We start from the raw sequence: 20,512 nt of genomic DNA, 5'->3' as shown, positions 1-20,512 counted from the left end.
ATTTAAAAAGCATTCTTAAAAAGTATAATATATATATATATATATATATATATATATATATATATATATATATATATATATATAAAAATATATTAGGGCTGTAACTGTTTAGAAAATTCACAGTTCGGTTCAATACGACTGGTGTCACGGTTAGGTTCGGTACGGTGGTAAATTGGTTACATCGTAATGTTGGAAATATTTCTGTTTTAAACCATGAAGGTGAGCCAATGGATATCACACATAAGCAACATGTAAACTTTGCGCAAGAGTTATGCCGGTGAACTTCTTTATCTCAGTCAATTCACTATATGCAGAAAATAAAAGTAAAAATGAAAGTGCGGAGTAATGACGGAGTTTTCTGCATGTGACGCTGCATATTCTCTCGGAGACGAATCTACTTCAACAAATAGCTACACAGCTAACGGTTTTCATTTATTCCCTTAATATATATTATTACATAGCTGAAAAAAAAATGAGAAGGAACATATTTCATGTTAAACAGGTTGTTTTTGAAAGTCGGTGCTTGAAATGAAAGCTTTTTATTTCATTGATTTTTAATGATGACTGCAGTGTTAATATTTTAATTGTAGGCCTATAATTCATTGTATAATAGACCTGTTTTTTTAAATTGAGGAGTAAATAGCCTTATCTTTTGTTATCCTCGCAGCACGTCAGTTATTTGGTAATTATTATGGGGCAAATTAATTGTAATTTGAATTTAATAATGAAAGTAACTTCATAATAATAATAATAATAATAGGCCTAATAAAAATAAGAATGTAAAAGGCCTACATTAACTGGAAATGCCAAATATCAATATTGCCAACAACTGATGTTTTTGACAATATCTCTGGCTATCGTCGATACAAGATTGTCTTTAGACTGTCGTCGTCATTTGGGCTGCCTTGTTGAGGCACTGAGAACATTATTTACACACTAAGCGGTTTAATTGTCCAAATGTAATAGGACTAGTCCAACGAATCCAATCTTTCGGTTTGTAATGCATACTGAACTGAAAGCCTCATACCGAACGGTTCAATATGTATACGTGTATCGTTACACCCTTTATATATATATATATATATATATATATATATATATATACATATATATATATATATATATATATGAGCAAAAAATATATAATTATATTCAAAAAATAATAGTTACATAATTTTCTCAAAATATTTGCAAAATGAAAAAAATCTGGGAACCAACCTCTACAAATAAAGATGAATGGGATAAATTACTATTAACAGAACTTGAACAAAGATAAACTATTTTATAAAGCTGAAGACATATAAAGGGGAAGCTGAAGCTTTACCTGTTGAGGTGAGTGATGACATATTTGAAAACTTCATAGTTCACAGGAGGAAATTTTCTGACTATTTCCTTCAGCACTTGTAGTCTCTCATAATGATCGACAATTTCTGGAGAAAACACATTTAACAAACTCGTTAGACAGAAGTGAGGAAATATTTAGACTTTGATATATTGATTAATACCCGTTATGGTTTATTTTGTGATAACAACTGGCTACTTGTACATTATTCTGCTTATTACAAAACTACTAAATAAAATGGACATGATCTGAGTTTATTATAACCACAGTAACCACACCTCAAGACATCAATCATATTATATATTTCAAAGCATCTGTACTTAAAACGCTATTGTGAGTAGGATTAATTTCTTCCACATCTCATCCAATGCCTCCATTGCTAATTCCAAAACTTCATTTTAGACCTAGTAACAGAGTCTTTAGACTTTGACAGCAGACTAACGCAGTTAATACAATTAATAACTAAGTGATTGTTGACTATATTTATTTGTTTGGCCAGTGTCGTTGCGGGTTTTGTTTCTTTTGCTGTTGTAGGCTGTAAGGACCTTTGAAATATCCAAAATCATTTGGCGAAGTGATATTTACATTTAATGCGGTCAAGAGCTGCCTGGAACTACGCTCGCTGTGCATTTCCCTGAAAATAATTGCACATCTTAGAACGTTCGTCAGCCAATCAGATTCAAGCATTCAATGGCCCCGTGGTATAAAAAAAATATTTAACTGCAGATAATCAAAATTAAACAATCAGAATCAAATACTCAGAGAAACGTCACATGTGCAATCTGTTCAGAATTAAGTTCAACAAGAACGGAATATTTAAAACGTATAAGCAAGCGCATAATAAATGTATATTTTATATTTTCAAGCCGAAAGACAATTACAAATTTGCATTCATGTCACACTCGTTATCAAAAAGAGATTTCTGTATAAGAACAACAAGCTACAACCGCCTTGCCAAAAAAACTGCAAGGGGAAGGAAGAGATAAAGCTGAAATATCAGTATGTTCAAAAAGAACAGCATCCCAGCAGTTAATGTCATTTATCTACAGCAGTGAGGATCAGAAATAATGAGGAGTACATCACAGGGGGCCCTGGATTAGATTCAGCACTCGGAAGCATCAAACGGAAATGCAGATGCATTTAAATGACTTCTCAGCTACCTTGGGCTGGGATTAGACGGTGTGGTGATGGGATTAATATTGAACGTAGTTGAAAGAAGAAACCGGGTACAGATCGAAAAAAAACTTGACTCGTAGGCTGTTGAAACGGTGAAGTAACACAGGCAGGTTGCTACTTGTTCTCATAGCTGTAGCAGACACACTTCCTGTCTTTCTTGTAGCCGCAGCCTGTGCTGATGCAACGGATGAACGCTGTGTCACTAAACCTGCCTCATTTTACCTCGGCCACCTGCTGTTTGTGAAGACTGAAGTTATGTCAGTAAATTGCATACAATCTTATATGAGAAGGCCTTCAAGCTTCTGAAAATCAAAATCTTAAAAGATGAAATTTAAAAAAAAAATAATAATCACAATTTGATGAGTCAATGGTTCCTGTTATTGTAATGCTCAAAGAAATGGAATATTGTTGTTTTTTTTTTGCTACAGTGACAGGTTTTTAGAGGAATCAACCTACAAATGACTGACTTAAGTTACAGCTGTATGTATTTTAATAATAAAAAAAAAACACTATTACTTAAGCTTAGATAAAGCTACTATATGCCACACTTAGTAGAAACTGTCAGCATAAAATCTTCAATTAAAAAATAGGTAACTAATAAAACAAGATATTCTAAAGCAGTCCGTTACCACAAATCTCAGCCAAAGAGGAAGCACCTGATAACCTGAATGAATCGATACTTACTGGCTGCTTCCACTAGCTCTGGGTGGAGAGAATACGGTATGAGGGGGTCGGGGAGGTCGGCAAAGAAGGCCTTCAGAGCCCCAGCCACGGCGTTCACGGCTACATCCATCACGATCAGGTCAACACTGTGGTCTGAGAGAAGAATGAAAATAGTGTGAGCTTGCATAAGCATCCAACTCCCTTCGTCAGTGCTGAAAAAGCCACTAAAACAGATTTAACGGGACTGAGCAGAATAGAAGGAAACTATGGAGAAAAGGAAAATAAAGAGAAAGAGAAAGAGAGGCTGTAAGAGCCGGGTTTAAGGTGAAATGACAGCTGTCAGACTAGATCTCTACGCAAAGGCACTGAATGAACACAAGAAGGGGAAAAAGCACCCAATTCACAGTATCGTGAGGATGGAGAAGAGAAAAAGAGAGGGAGGCTAAAGGCTCCGGGCCAGCGGGCAGACTGATGCCTATAGTAGCTCTTTTGGCCAAACGATGGCTCACTGAGTGAATAATCTGGTCACTCGGCTGAAGATTTTCCACCCACTCATCTCCATAACTCACCAGCTAGAGATGACTAGTGTTTGATTTGAAAGATAAATAAAAACAAGAGTGGATTCACATAAGCTACAAAATAAAAACGTATATATTCTGTAATAGCAAGCGGTATAATGGTCGTACACACAAGAGCAACGAAAAACAGTAATGAGGAAATATATTGCGAAGTTGTCAAAATAAGGAAGGGTTTCGTTATGCACAGAATTTATTTTTGCCAGTTTTATTGTTTTGAAGCTGTTGTTTTTTAACTCAAGCGTTACATAATGTGCTTTTGCATGGATGCCAGGCTTCATTTGTTATGAATAATCTTATCATTTGGTTCCTGTCCATCAAGCTACAAATAAAAAGAAAAAACAAACAAAGTAAAAGACTGAATGCACTGCATTATCCAAAATACTCACAGTTATTTAATATATAGAATATATTTTTCAATGGATTTGCAGCCAAAATAGCTGTATTGTGATATAGACCATTACAGGGTAATAAAATTGTGTGTGTCATGGAATAAATTTTGGTCATACCACCCACCGCTAGCCTGTAACTGCCTCAATATATTGTCAGCGTAGTGACAATTTAATTCTGAGCTTTAAAATGAGAATATAACAGATCGCTTTTATGTGTCACAAGGAGATTTAAGCTAAAAATGTCCTGCATAAGCTAATAACTAGTGCGAATCACAGCTTGATGGAGGCCTGCAGGCATCACGCCAGTCAGAAGCCACAAATGTCAAGTTTGTTTTTACAGACAGATCATAATCACATAATTCAGGGCCTGTTTCTCGTCATTCATGCAGCTGAATGGAGATTTCACCCTTTGATAGTTAGAAGAAAATTTAGATTTAAAGATTTAACATTTTATTATGTAAATTATGTTAGCATTCATGTACTATGAACAGAAAATCTTATATTTTATATAAAAAACATATAATAATTTAAATTAACTATAAGGAAAATATATATAATTTTTAATATTAAAATAAATGTTTAATATATTGCACATTAAAATGAAGCAAATAACTAAAGCAGACAAGAGCCCTGAGACGGTTTAGCTTTCTGAATGCTGCTGAACAGTGTGTGTCTTCAATAGAACCATCATGAATCTAAAAGGTGACGAGAAAATCAAATATACAAATTAACCCTTCAAACTAGAGTTTATCAGTCTCCTTCTATCCAATTTGTGAACTATCTTCCAACATGTGCCCCAGCGGTATGCCATCAAATGCCTGCAAATGAAGCCTAATTTCCCACAGAGCCCAGTTAAAATCAGTATGTACCCTGGTCGAATTGTTTCTGAATGTTGTCTTGATCCGTCTTGTTTCCACTCACTCGATAAAGGCCCTCTGTGGTGAGACCTGCAAATTAAGAGAGACACTTCATTAAAATCAATCCCGCAAAGGTTATGTGACAAAACCTCAGTGGAACAAAGCAGTTAGTGCTCTAAAAAAACAGCTAATGCTTAAAAGGATGCACAAATGAACTGTAGGTGTCAGTTCCAGTTTCTTATTAAATATAAAGTGAATACAAATAAAGAAACACTGCAGAACAAACAGTAAAGGATGGAGAAAACACAAGTTAAGGTACACCAAGTCCATATTTTTGACAGAAAATTATGCTGGTGAAACAAAACATCTCTTTTTCTTTTTATTCCAAGGCCAAGTTGATCTTTTTAACTGGACTTTTAAATATGACTAGCTGTATCTGTGCTATTGTGTTGTTCCATCTGAGTGCATAATACCGTCTAAAGTAACCTTATGTTGTTGTCAGTCACAGGTAAGAAAGCATCTGCCAAAACAGTATGTGTTTGGGTCACATCCGCGGAAATGCTGTCTTTACCGAGGTGAAAATCTTCCTCAGAAGACCAAATATTACTGAGAGCTATAGGGCCTAGATCTACAGCCTTTCAACAAGAACAGCTCTTTTTCTACAACCTTTGCTCAAATATTTCAAATCATGCACTCAACCCAGTAAACTGGGCCACTCCAGATGGATGAGTGGACATACGAGCTGATCTCACGGCGAGAAAAAGTAGGCCAGAAATGCAGATAATGCAGCGGAATTCAACCCACACTTCCCCGTTCCCTGACAGATAACGCTGCATGTATCTCTTTATTTTCATTACGTCTAATCTACTGAAGCCCATTTATCTAGCTAAAGATAGCTCTGTGAAGCCATGACCTTGTGCAGCGCCGCAGTGCTCCGGAGCGCTGATGCAAAACACAGGGCCCCCACAGTCACTTCCAAAGCCTTGTTGGCTGCTAACTGCTACAAGTCAAAACCGCTATGAATTCTTGAGATGCTCGCACATGTCAGAGCCGGTCCCTCCTCCAGAGCGGTGGGAGGCTACACAGAGGCGCCTGCTTAACTAGCCACCGTGTTCACGGAAAGGGCAGGTGTGTAGTGACAAATGTGGGCTGTTTATTACTGCCTGGGTGAAACGGATCTAGCTAGTTACAAATATTGGGGGAAAAAAGTAAATATTGTTATCATGCTAATACTACAGTTATGATAATACTGTAAAAAATACAGTGTCGGGTTGACACTCCCAACATAGTAGGTGGCCATATTGCACCTTTAAGGGGTAGTTCACCCAAAATTGAAAATTCTTTTTTCATTGCAAACAAAAAGTATTTTGCAGCTTCACAACATTACGGTTGAACCACTGATGTCACATGGATTATTTTAACGACCTCCTTACTACCTTTCTGGGCCTTGAAAGTGATACAACCCTCTACGGACACATTGGAATAGAATCGCCATTGGCTTGTAAATTTCCTCACAGAGATTTGACGATACAAATATGGATACCGTGGCACGTGCACAACAGTGGACTGCACTTAATTTGAAAACAAGAGCAGCACTTCAGTAGAAAAGTGCAAGGTTTCTAAAAAATATTGAATAGATTATAATATATAGGCTACAACACTGTTTAATCTGGCAGCAGAAGAACACAACCGGGTTGCCTGATATAAAGAGACGTATTCCCCAAAACAGAGCTTCACACTTACTCTATATGGAGGTCTCTAAGTTTGTCTACCTGGCAACCATGAGTATGCGCTCTCTCTCCACTGTGGATAAACCCACTGGCTTTCTGAAAACACCGGTAAGCTCGCAGTTTAGCAATCTCCACTTCAATATTCTATTCTCAGAAAAGTGTAACTCATCAAGTGTTCATTTACGAGAGAGAGAGAGAGAGAGAGAGGCTGTGTATGTATGAATTACCACTGTTTTTGCCTCATTTCTCTATTAACAGTGAAGCTGTGGCTTTAATTGCTTAAGGAACACTGTCTACGTTTACATGCAACTAAATAATCCGTTTGTAATTGGATTGGCTGCTCAATCGGACTGAAAAACCTTCATGTAAACACCTTAATTACAACTGGATTGAAGGGGGTGGTTTATTCCTTTTCTAATACGACAGAGTGCATCGTAGGGCTTTTTTTTGCGTGATAAATATAAGCAGCACAGCACAGCGATTTATATGTATATTTATCAATAAACAGATAAATATTAATTCTGCTGTTAAAAACAACCAAAGAACTGTATAGGAGAGAGGTTATTATGTGCAAACAGTACTAAACTATTCTGATTTGAAGTTTGTGACACAAACACATTCATGTAAACACTACATTTAGATTCATCAATCATCAATGAATTCAGTCAAATTGAACCAAAAATTGTGCATGTAAACGTAGCCAATGATGTTACCAGCTCCTTGTTGAGAAAGATAATGTAGCTCTTCAGCGATTAAGCAATTATTTTATAAAATTGCAGGGCAGCGCTGAGAAGTTTCTGTGTTGCTAAATTGGCTGTGAGCTACAGTTATTAGCATTAGTTTAGAACGCTTCTGATTTTTATTTCTATTTTTTAAATGCAGAGAATGTGTTCGTCAGGAAAGTGACACAAAAGTGTTTTTTTTTTTTAATCAAACAATACGTCATTAATAGCGGTTCACTTCTATGATTTGGTACAATTGCGTTCATATCAGCAGCGAACCGTACCAGAGTTCACATGAACCCCACAAAAATCCCAATTTAACACACCTCTGCCTGTTTTTTCATTCCCATTTGCTCAAATAGCAAAATAAAATTGCCACGATAGTGTTTTCATGACTTATTTAAAAGAGTTGGGGGGGGGGGGGGGAGAGAGAGAGATGATGGTTAGTATTTTTTTAAATTTATCGTTTATTATTATATATTATTTTTTAGATATATTCTCTCATTAGTGTTAACTAGTTTTTTGTAATCTGATTCAAAGGTAATATAAGTAGTGTTGTAAATTTACATTATTTTTTTTATTTTATTCCATAGTAAGGGCAATTCATACAATACATTTAAACTGTGTTACTTCAAGACCATCTCCAAACTTTCTACCACTACTCTACTGTTCTTCCTGTATACATTGATTGACAGATGTCTCGTCCAGTCAGCGGTGAGTAATCTATTCTCTCCACCTCTTCCGGTTTGTCTGATCTGTCATTGTGTTTTCTGACTTATGTTTTCGGAATTGTTGTGTTTTCTGATTAGTTTTTTTGTTTTTTTAGATTTGCATTTGCATTTGTAATTTGTTATTTTGTTTTCAGAATTGTGATTTGTTTTGCACTTCTAGGCCACCATACTGCTCTGGTGATAGTTAGCAATGGCCCTATAGTATGCAGTGTTTAATAAACCGCTGTTTTACTTAAACCTACTGAGGTGAAATTCAGTGCAGTCCAGTATCGGGATACGTATCGTATCTTGACTTTGCTGGTGATACACAGCCCCAGAAAGTATAGTAATTAGTTAAATGTACACTTCCACAGAGAAGGAAAAATCATATTTAATCTTTTCATCTGACTTTTGTTCACTAAAACACATTTCAATGCGCAATATAAAACAGCACATAAGGACTTTTGTGATTAAGCAAATAAATTGTTGAACCAATGCTTTTTAATTCACTTGAACAGCTTAAAATTAAAATGAATTGAATAAATCTATCAACAAATATGCTAATAAAACTTAATAAAAATATATTATGAAAACATCTTTAATGTTTTTATGCTCTCATACTAGTGAGTGACATAAGTTACTCAAGGAGCTAGAGTGAAACTATGATCAAATAAAAATCGCACCACAATATGTAAGTTTTATAATTACATCTAAATATTATTAAATATATTCTGCTAAGAAGTCGAAAGAGCTTGTGCAAGAAGTATGTAGTTTAGCACATAAAATAAGTGAAAAGAAAACAAGGAGATAAAACAAATCTAGATGTATTAGCAAACTTAATTTATTGCTTAGGCAACCATTGTGACCCATCCCTGGTTGATTGTTGCTTTGTGATGTCATTTGTGGCCTGCTGATGACTCATGGACATTAAGTGATGGTTTAGTAAGGTTCCCACGCAACGGCGTGGGTTTAGATCCAACCCCTTTTTGTCAGTCCTGTCACATGTGTGAGTGTGAGCTCTGGCCTGGTGGTGTTATGCCCAGCCTGACACTGCAAACAGAGTGTGAGCTCACTTACAAGTGCAGGAACACTTCGAGACTAACCGCACTGTACCATATCAAAGTCAAAGCCTTGAAGGAGTTCACACGTACTGAACTGTCAGCCTGCTCAAGAACGTGTCAGCATACTATTTCAGATAGCTGATAAAGCACAGTACACACAAACAGACATTTGCACTTCCCTGAGATTTAGCCACTCAGGTTTATACAAATCACTTGATGGACAGTATAAACACACTTCAACCGGTCCAAATAACGTAAAATGTTACTCATCATTCAGTGCGGACACATTTCAAACATATGGTGCATTCAAGTCAAATCAGAAAGATAGTAATTACGATTTGAATGCACATGAATTTCACTAAGTTGTAATTACGAGTGGGAAACTCAGGATTTTCTTTAAAGAGATAGTTCACCCAAAAATGAAAACTGTCATCATTTTCTTTTCTTCTGCTGAACACAAAAAGAAGATATTTTGAAGAATGCTGGTAACCAAACAGTTGTCACTAGCCATTGAATTCCACAGTATTTTTTTTTCTATATTATAGAAGTCAGTGGCTACCGGCAATCGTTTGTTCTTCAAAATATCTTTTGTGTTTAACAGAAAAAAAAAAGAGACAGATTTGGAACAACTTAAAGATGAGTAAATGATAACAGATTTTTCGTTTTTTGGGTAAAGTATCCCTTGAACTATCCCCCAAGCTTGTTAAAATTTAAATTTTAGTTAGTTTTCGAAATTGCTTTTACAAAATAACAGAATTGTACAATTACAATAGAAAATATGATTCAATTTACATCACCCTGAAAAATCGTTAAAACATAATGCAGAACAACCAATGCACATCCTGTATTCATCCTTTTGTAGATGCAGATTTAAAAAATAGTGCAAAATTTTATGTAGAAAAGGTGCATCACCATCTTGCAAAGTGATTTGAACGCACCTGACATCGTAATTATGACTTCACAACACATAAATACAAACTTCCCAAGAGGACTCTAAGCCACCAATAATCATGGTGTCCAACAGCTGGCAGGCATAAAAGTAAAATCAGTCAGTGTGCAGATCCTGTGTGGCGTGTCAGTAATTTCAGACATGATGATCTTCAGTCAAATGCTGTGAGGAAGGTCAATGTCAAAAGTGTCGTAAAAACAGTAACAGGAAGCCGTACTAAGGGAAGTGATCTTAATTTGGATGCAAGTCTATTGTCCCCTCTAAGCCCTTCCCATTCACCGCTGGACTTTATCTGCACCTCCTCATCAGCAGATTACCATCGAGCTCAACCTCAGAGGCAACAAAAGGCCGCCATGATACAGGAAATCACAGGCATTACCGTAACACAGGAAATGTCAAAATAGAGCCCATATGCAAAAACAGACCATAAATCAAATCAGGCACTCATATAAAACCCAGAAATCACAGTATAACACAGATTTATCAGTTAAGCCTTAGTTCTCTTTTAGCAGAGGTAATTTCGAATGTGGTTTGAAGTGATGCCAGACGACGTACACAAAAGGTCAGCATAGTAATGAAAACCTGCCATTATGAGCACTGCTGTTTTAGCTCTTTATGAAGTGTTTACACAGACAATATCACACAATAAGTGCACTGCACACAGACTCTGCATGTCAGATGCTTCATTAGAGGAACTGAAATGTCATGTTCTTCATGAGTATTTGTTTTCACAATGAGCATTAATCCCTGTTGATAATAACAACAGAAGGAAGTAATTCATTGTCAATGAGTGTTGGTGACCAGAGTGACCATTAGTGACAAAAGCAAACATGCCCAGAGACTCAACATGGTTAGGCCAGTTTAAATTTTATGCAAATGAACAATTTCACAATGCAATGACAACCACTAGAGCGCAACAGTAACCAGTGTGAAAGTCTTGGTTATGGAAATATTTTTCCCATTCATTTTCTCCATGGGAATTTTTAAACAAATCCACAACAGCAAGATTTAAGCCTAAGTTAAAAAGGTACAAGATCATGATACATTGCACATGATGTAATAGAATAAATATCTATAAATGTGTACAGTAGTTTTACAATGTATGAGTATGAAATACAATATGTGAATTTAATAAAATCGTTAAAAATATAGGCCTATACTACCTTTCACTAAGTTTGGGGTCTGTAAGATTTTTCATATGGTGACAAAGTTGAAAATACAGCAGCCTTTATGCAGGTCTTCAGAGATCCTTCAGAAATCATTCTAATATGCTGATTGAGCTAAAGAAACATTTATCATCAATGTTGAAAATTGCTTAATATTTGTGCGGAAAACGTTGTACTGTGAAGTTCAGCTGTGAAAAAGTTCAAAAGAACTGCATTCATTTGAAATATAATTTTTTAACTGCACAAATCTTTAGTCCCAATTTTGATCAATTCATATTTGCTAAATAAAAAAAGATGAATTTTCTCTCTTATTTACTCTCAACCCTTAGTGTAAGTTACAAGCTGAGATTGTAGAGAAACATCAACAGAGTTCTTTTGCCATGATTCTCATTTTTATAGCAACTGTGTCTTCTTTCATTGGTGGATCCAAGTGCTGCAGGATAGGGTGTTGCATAGTTCCTTACTACTACTACACAATGATTTAAAAAAAAAAAAATTCACACTTGAATTCTACAGAAGCATATCCAATAATTTAACAACCTTTTTTATTTATAAATTAAACCTATATTATTCCTAAATATCAATTTATCCATGGAGAATTTAAACGGGATATTTACAGTGAGGGAAAAAAAAATTGATCCCCTGCTGATTTTGTGCATTTGCCCACTTACAAAGAAATGATCAGTCTATAATTTAAGTGATTGGTTTATCTGAACAGTGAGTGACAGAAAAACAACACAAAAAAATCCAGAAAACCGCATTTCAAAAAAAGTTATAAATTTATTTGCATTTTAATGAGTGTAATAAGTATTAGACCCCTTCGCAAAACACAACTCAGTACTTGGTGGCAAAACCCTTGTTGGCAATCACAGAGGTCAGATGTTTCTTGTAGTTGGCCACCAGGTTTGCACACATCTCAGGAGGGATTTTGTCTCACTCTTTGCAGATCCTCTCCAAGTCATTAAGGTTTCGAGGCTGATGTTTGACAACTCGAAGTTTCAGCTTCCTCCACAGATTTTCTATAGGATTGAGGTCTGGAGACTCTAGGACCTTAATGTGCTTTTTCTTGAGCCGGTCCTTTGTTGCTTTGGCCATGTGTTTTGGGTCATTGTCATGCTGGAATACCCATCCACAAACCATTTACAATGCCCTGGCTGAGGGAAGGAGGTTCTCACCCAAGATTTCACAGTACATGGCCCCATCCATTGTCCCTTTGATGCGGTGCAGTTGTCCTGTCCCCTTAGCAGAAAAACACACCCATAATGTTTCAACCTCCATGTTTGATGGTGGGGATGGTGTTCTTGGGGTCATAGGCAGCATTCCTCCTCCTCCAAACACGGCGAGTTGAGTTGATACCAAAGAGCTCGATTTTGGTCTCATCAGACAACAACAATTTCACCCAGTTCTCCTCTGAATCATACAGATGTTCATTGGCAAACTTTAGACGGGCCTGTACATGTGCTTTCTTGGGCAGGGGGACCTTGCGGGCGCTGCAGGATTTCAGTCCTTCACAGCGTAGTGTGTTTCCAATTGTTTTCTTGGTGACTATGGTCCCAGCTGCCTTGAGATCATTGACAAGATCCTCCAGTGTAGTTCTGGGTTGATTCCTCACCATTTTCATGATCATTGAATCTGCACGAGGTGAGATCTTACATGGAGCACCAGACCGAGGGAGATTGACAGTTATTTTGTGTTTCGTCCATTTGCGAATAATCGCACCAACTGTTGTCACCTTCTCACCAAGCTGCTTGGTGATGGTCTTGTAGCCCATTGCAGCCTTGTGGAGGTCTACAATCTTATCACTGACATCCTTGGACAGCTGTTTGGTCTTGGTCATGCTGGAGAGTTCGGAAACTGATTGATTGACTGATTTCTTCTGTGGACAGGTGTCTTTTATACAGGTAAAAAGCTGAGATTTGGAGCTTAAGAGAGTGTTCCTAATCTCATTGTGTTACCTGAATTAAAGACACCTGGGAGCCAGAAATCATGCTGATTTGATAGGGGATCAAATACTTATTTCACTTATTAAAATGCATATCAATTTATAACTTTTTTGAAATGCATTTTTCTGGATTTTGTTGTTGTTATTCTGTCTCTCGTTGTTAAAATAAACCCACCATTAAAATTATAGACTGATCTTTTCTTTGTCAGTGGGCAAACATACAAAATCAGCAGGGGATCAAATAATTTTTTCCCTCACTGTACTATTTTTTTACTTCCAAATTCTAACTGATGCACTCTACAGGAATGAAGGCAGTGGAGCCCACATCATCCATCTGTTGTGAGATACTGTAGTTGAGTGTGGGAAAGATGGAAAGTTAATATGCTACTGTGAATAATTCCATTGTTCGTTTACGATTAGTCTCGAACTACACAGAGAGATATAATAAAAACATTACGCATAGAAAAACAGAAATCACCGCCTGTGTGAGTTGATCATCATCATTCATCTTGTTCATGATATGATTCACTAATGCAATTTATATACCATCTCCTGCATAATTTTTATTTTCAGCAGCAATAAAAAAAGATTTATTGTCAATACACAATGACAACATATATCTACTGGTAATACATCTTATTTGTGATCACAGTCAGCAACAGCAGAGTGACCTGGTGACCTCCAGTGATAAAATCATTGTCAACGTGAACGCTTTAGGCTGGACTCTGGAGTATAATGGCAAATGTCATGCATCGTATTCCCATGTTACCACAATGTCTAGAAGGGGTCGTACACAATAAAAGGGCAAAGCTCAGGGTTACAGCTTCTGTAAATGCTACAGCGCATGTCTGTGCAAAATCAATGTTCTTGCTTCAAGGCTGGGACGAACGTCACACCGGGACTGCAACCTTTTCACTGAGCTTCCTTTATAATGCTGTCATCAAATCCTTTCTGAAAAGGGCGTGCCTGCACAGGAACGCACCAGGGATGGGCTGCTATCAAAAGATTCATACCTTCAACAGAGGCCTGAGTAAAGCCAAAAAAGTGTATTCCCAGTACGCTGCTTTGATCCACTTTACACGCTTTTCTTGTGTAATGTATCTTATCTTCTTATTCAGAAACGTTTGAGGAGATTAAAAAGAACTATCTGTTGTTAAACCAAATGTTTTGTGTGTCATCCTTCTAGGTAACCAAACTGCACCTGCACTGCAGTGCCCGGACTAGCACAGCTTGTGTGAAAAAACGATTTCACAAAAATAAAGAATTTTAAAACAGTGTTAAAACACATTAGATCCATTCCAACACATAGCGTGAAGATGGTTTCAAAAGGTTGGATTCATAATTATCCCTTTCAAGATATATTCTTCTAGCCAAAATCTAAGGCAGCACTGAATACATCCTCTTGGAGAAACCTATTCCAAACTGCAACAAGCAAAAAGGATGGGAAAAAAAATTAAATAAAAATCACCATGGTGGACAAGTATGGAGAAATGTTGATTATAAATATTTAATTCCATAAATTCAATAATAATCAATAAAAAAAAGTTAATAAAATTATTATACAAAAAGTTTGCAAAATACCCTAAATTACACAAAAAAGAAAAATATTAATTACTGTGGCATTTGCTTAGCCATATAACAAATTAAGACTAATGGAATCAATTGTACACTTTACATCAGAAGCACCATTTGTGGAGTGTTCTCAATCAGTCTCCTATGAGGTTCAATGCCACTTAGGATGCTGCCTATATAGGCGGCTCATTAAGGAACAGAGCTACTGTGTTGGCAAGGAATTGAGAGTGATTTCCGATCCATCTTTCCGGTATGAGAGAGCACCCATAACCCCTAACCGTTCAAATCAAGAGAAATCATTACATGGAAGATCATGTGCATCTGGTGCTAAACCATTATACAAAATCACTTGACACCATCTGCTTAATTATTCTGCCATAACAGCCAGCTCATGGTGGAGTTCAAGACCAAATAACCACATCCACAAATAGACATGGAAGGAAAGTGCTTTTCTAAACCAACCTCAATCCATCAGCACAGACGCCTGGTGAAGAAATGCTCCATGAGATACAGTATGATTGTGTTAGCGGGGGGCAAACGTGAGTTTCGAGGCTATTGCACACACCATAATAAATCAGCAGTGGGGAAGCGTCGACTCACATGCTCATTCCACAGGAAATCGGTTTAAAAATATACCAACCCTTATTAACCTTATTCCTCACAGGGTTTCAATATACTTAACGAGGTTTAGGAAATAAACTCAGGTCAGGGTTGATCCTGCGATGAGAGACGTGAAGCCTCAAATGCCAACATTAGTGTCACTTAGTCACTCCGCAAACAAAAGCGGTCTGGAAATCGAACCTTGCAGAATGTAGAGGGGGGCAGAATCCGAGTCGAGTCATCAATTTCCACACTACTGTGATAATAATTGCCCTTCCCTGCAGCTCTTGGCGCCTATAAATCAAAGCGGCAGATGTGAAAGAAAATATCAAAGCGTATCAGCTCTCTTTTTATTGATTTCCAAATCCATGCAAGAAAAAACTTGTTGACAATGCCTCTTTTGTTAAAGGGATAGCTCACCTGAAAATGAAAATTCTTTCATTAATTACTCACCCTCATGCTGTTCCAAAACCATAAGATTGTTATTCTTCAATCCGAGACTTTTCTGACCCTGCATAGACAGCAAGGGAACTACCATGTTCAAGGCCCAGAAAGGTATTTATTAAATTTGCCCATGTGACATCAGTGGATCAACCGTAATGTTATGAAGGTACGAGAATACTTTTTGTGTGCAAAGAAAACAAAAATAATGATTTTATTCAACAATTTCTTCTCTTCCATGTCAGTCTTCGACAAGCGTTCCTGAAAGTACCATAGTTTTCTGAAGCCATGTGGAAGACTGAAAATATTCATTATCTACTGAAAACATTTATATTTGTTCCAGCTTTCCTTAGTTCTTTTCATAAGTAGTGATGTCTAATTCATGTATGAATCATTCTACTGAATCAGATCTACTCAATTAATTGGTTGATCATGCTCACAAAAACAATCTAAATGTTTCATTCACGAGCCAAACTGATCCAGGTTTGAGTTTTGAGTTTGTGGCCATTTTGAAGCTTGAAAGCTCCACTCTTCATTATCATTCATCATAAAAAAAATTAAATGATCCACACATTCTTCAAAATTTCTACTTTTGTATTAAACTTAAGAAAGAACGTTAGATTTGAAAACATGAAAGCAAGTACATGATGAAATGTTTCATTTTTGGGTGAACTCCTTCTTTAAAGTAACTGCAGACTCAAAACTGCAGAAAACGCAAAATGGGAAAGAAAATGATGTCAAAAGAAATCCCTATAAGCTCTGCTATACTTTTAGGTCAAGCAGTAGCATGTAAGGTCCTAAGCCTATGTTTTTTTTTACATAAACGCTTAGATGTCTAGATTCAGGAGTCAAACAACTGTCTGAAAGTGGTTAAAAATTAAGCCCTGACATATTTAGTCATGCTGAGTTGACAGCTGCATGAGTGGCGTAAGTGCTTTTAAAATAAAACGAGTCCAATCTAAGTTGTGAGCACAGCAAGTTGGTTATCAAAGAGGGGTGGGTTTGCGTGTATTTAGCCCCATGAGAAAGTCATGGCAGTCGAGAGGATTTAGCAGAGCCGAGTGGCCTTATCTACTGCCTGCAGCTAAACGGCATCCCCTCGCACAGTCCTAAGAACTTTGTGGCATTGATTTAACACAGAATATCTGCTTGCAGCGAAGGGGGCTGATGGACTTAATTCTGATATAATGAAAATAAGCAATGCAAGAAGCCAGAATAAAAACAAAACCATCAAAAAAAGACAAACAACAAACCACACGTTCAATTATTCAGCGTGAATTATCATCAAGGGCTCATTGTGAGGCCAATGTAGCGACACGTTTTGAGTCTGAACTTAAAGCAGTAATGCATGTGTAATGTGTCGGCAGATGAGCTGTGGTCAGCTCGACCATGGACTGACCGGCAGACCCAGGACATCTGTACTTCAGCAAACAGTGACGGCATCATTCGCTCCAGCTCATCTCTAATTCATCATGGACAGATGGGATATGCTTAAAAATAGTCATTTTTAATCTGCAAACTACTGCAATTACGTAATCAGTGCAGGATAGATAGCGTGTCCTTTTGGGAGTAGGTGTGTTTCCTAAAAACTAAAGTGATGGTTCTTTCTCATCTGTTCACTGTAAGTTTCATTACTGCTACATTCTTTCTTCAAAATCTGAACAAGAAACAATGCTGTTCTACGCATGTTTGTCAAGTTAACAGCAGCAGGAAAAATATAGCCTACTACACTGTATACTACTTACTATATTTAAAAAAAATTAGTATGTAAAACAGTACACATTACATAACTATTGAACCTTTTAAACAGTAGAATGGTATAATAGTCACACAATCTTGTTACATGTTTACTTCAATAAGTGCCATCAAGTTATTTTGTGTTGGATTCAATTTTATAAAACCAAAACAAAATAAAACAAAACAAAACAAAGCAAAGCAAAGCAAAGCAAAAAACAAAAACCCAAAAAACAAACAAAGCCACACAAAACAAAAATAATTTAAAAAAAAAAAAACAATTAAACCAAACCAAAACTAAACAAAACAAAACAGAATTCATGGGTCTACTCTTACAAATCTAATGAAATATTTTGAAAAAAAAAAAAAAAAAAAAAAAAAAACAAAAACCAAACAAAGCCACACTGAGGAAAAAAAAAATTTAATCAAAAAAAAAAAACTAAACAAAACAAAACCTAAACTCAACAGAAATCATGGATCTTGTCTTGCAAATGATCAAATATTTTGAGAAAAAAAAAAGGCTAATTACTATTTCCAGTTGACGTTTCACACTGGAAACAAAAGGTGAAGAAAAGTGCACTGAATTGTGGGATACTGTATTTTGCTGGTGCGCTCTCAATGTATTCTGCACATTTTGTCAAATTTAGTATACAGGATTGCAATTTTTTTAACGATTTCCCTTTCAATTCCCAGTCCTGACTGATACATCTTTATATTGACTCGATAATAAGATTCCCACCCAGAGTAGGAGGTCATCAGGATATTCTATGCATACAGAAAATGTTCAAACTTTGAAAATTTATATATCAACTACTAGGGCTGTCGCAGTGAAGGAATTTCACTTGCGGAAATTTTTAGAGGCTCAATAGTGCAGTATGCGGTATTATTGCCATATATGTGTGTGTGTGTGAGACGATATAACGTATTCAGAAACCAATGAAACCGAAACCAAATAGCGTTGAAACAGGAAGTTAAGTAAACAGAAGAGAAGGACAAAACAACGATCCACATAACAGAACAAAAACCTGATAATAAGATCGCTAGACTATTGTTAGCCTATATGCATAAGCATAACCTTGTGAAAAAAGAAAACACACATAAATCGCGGTTGCTGCTGTTCTTGCATTCTTCTGCGGTTTGCACATCAATAGCGCGGTATTGCGATAGTAAGCATTTGGAAAAATCAGACATACAGCTATATGGGGAAGTCGTGGCCTAATGGTTAGAGAGTTTGTCTCCTAACCCTAAGGCTGTGTGTGTGCACTTTGGATGGGTTAAATGCAGAACACGAATTCTGAGTATGGGTCACCATACTTGGCTGTATGACACGTCATTTTGTCACTTTTTTTTTTGTCACTTTGTCATATTTAACAAATAATATCTAACGCCCCCTCATCTAACCAAAGGGTCTATGGACTATGCAACTAACACCTCAAAAAGGCAGAACAGGCCTCTGGTTCCATAGCAACCAAGACACACTGTCTGATAACACTAGTTTTATGGCTCAAAGTAATGCGGGCAAAGCAACTCTTATACTATATAGTGCGTTCATTGCGCTGCTGACGTATGACACTGCTGAAAGATAACACGTCAGCAGCATCGTACGTCAGCAGCGTCACTGCAGTGCTGTGAACGCGCTCACAACAGACCCTGAAGAGAAGACAATGCTGAATAAAGTTGTAATTTTTTTTATTTTTGGACCAAAATGTATTTTCGATGCTTCAACAAATTATAACTGCCCCTTTGATGTCACATGAACTACTTTGATGATGTTTTTATTACCTTTCTGGACGTGGACAGTATACCATACATACATTTTCAATGGAGGAACAGAAAGCTCTCGGACTAAATCTAAAATATCTTAAACGGTGTTCCAAAGATGAACGGAGGTCTTACGGGTTTGGGACGACATGAGGGTGAGTCAATGACATAATTTTAATTTTTGGGTGAACTAACCCTTTAATTATCACAACTTATAGGCTATCTGCACAAAATCCCCCGAATGCAAACGTTTCTGCACGGCTCTGAAGTGAACTCCTTTTGTGGACGTGTTCTTCACGCAACAACATGCAGAAACACAGCAAATAAACTCTAAAAAAACACATGGTGTTCTCATTATAATGTTACTAACATGACAGTACCAGTCATAATTATTTATAGCTTGCATTGTTGTTTGTTCTGCTCGCACTGTGTGCTGAAGAGATAATCACCGTAGTACTACAATGAAGCACTTAACTGCAGCGTAACTCAACCAAATGCATCTTATACTAGATAAATAATATATTATACACAATATATAGGCTATAAACTGGCTGAAATGTTTTGAAATCACTTGTACCCTACTTGTTTAAACCTACCTGGTCTTTCACCCTGCCTGTGTCAATTTTAGTCTTGTCAAAGATTTAAATCCCTACCGCTAAAGCGCTCCTCTGTCAGTCACGGATTATGGAAAGTGCAATTTAAATCTATAAGGGTGGTTGGATTTATTCATGCACATTAAAAATATTAAAAGCATAATTCTTTTCAGATTCTTATTCACATAAGAATCTTAATAGGCTGTATATTAACTTAATGGGAGAAAACTGGTAGTTCTATGTAAAATCAGACACTGAGCACCCCTATTTAGCCAAAATGGCATGATCATAACACCTCTGCAAATATTCAACTGTGAGATTGATAGTCGAATAAGGCAGCTCCTATTGAAGCATCGAATCTTGGACTATTTGGGGGTCACCCCTAGTCTGAACATAATTCATTTTTTAGCCATTTCGAATTAGATGTTTTAAACCAGCATGGTGAAGTGAGCATGTACAATAGCCCTAAACGACAACCATCAGGCATACTGGGAGCTTAAAAAGTTCTGTTTGCAAATTCTTCAAG

At 36.7% G+C, this 20,512-nt stretch overlaps 1 protein-coding gene across 2 annotated transcripts in view; it reads right to left on the bottom strand.

Moving 5' to 3' along the window:
• The window catches only part of LOC109107118 (rho GTPase-activating protein 5-like), a 35,377-nt gene that overhangs the window by 1,890 nt on the left and 12,975 nt on the right, over positions 1 to 20,512 (bottom strand). For both annotated transcript variants that reach the window (XM_042742543.1, XM_042742542.1), the window contains exons 4-6: positions 5,018 to 5,095; positions 3,203 to 3,334; positions 1,325 to 1,430 (exon numbers count right to left, since the gene is read on the bottom strand). In XM_042742543.1, the coding sequence (XP_042598477.1) occupies positions 1,325 to 1,430; positions 3,203 to 3,334; positions 5,018 to 5,095 (316 nt within the window). The remainder of the gene's footprint in view (positions 1 to 1,324; positions 1,431 to 3,202; positions 3,335 to 5,017; positions 5,096 to 20,512) is intronic.

This window comes from Cyprinus carpio, chromosome B17 (assembly GCF_018340385.1).
Source record: "Cyprinus carpio isolate SPL01 chromosome B17, ASM1834038v1, whole genome shotgun sequence".
Lineage (NCBI taxonomy): Eukaryota > Metazoa > Chordata > Actinopteri > Cypriniformes > Cyprinidae > Cyprinus > Cyprinus carpio.
This window is presented reverse-complemented; position numbering and strand designations above follow the sequence as displayed.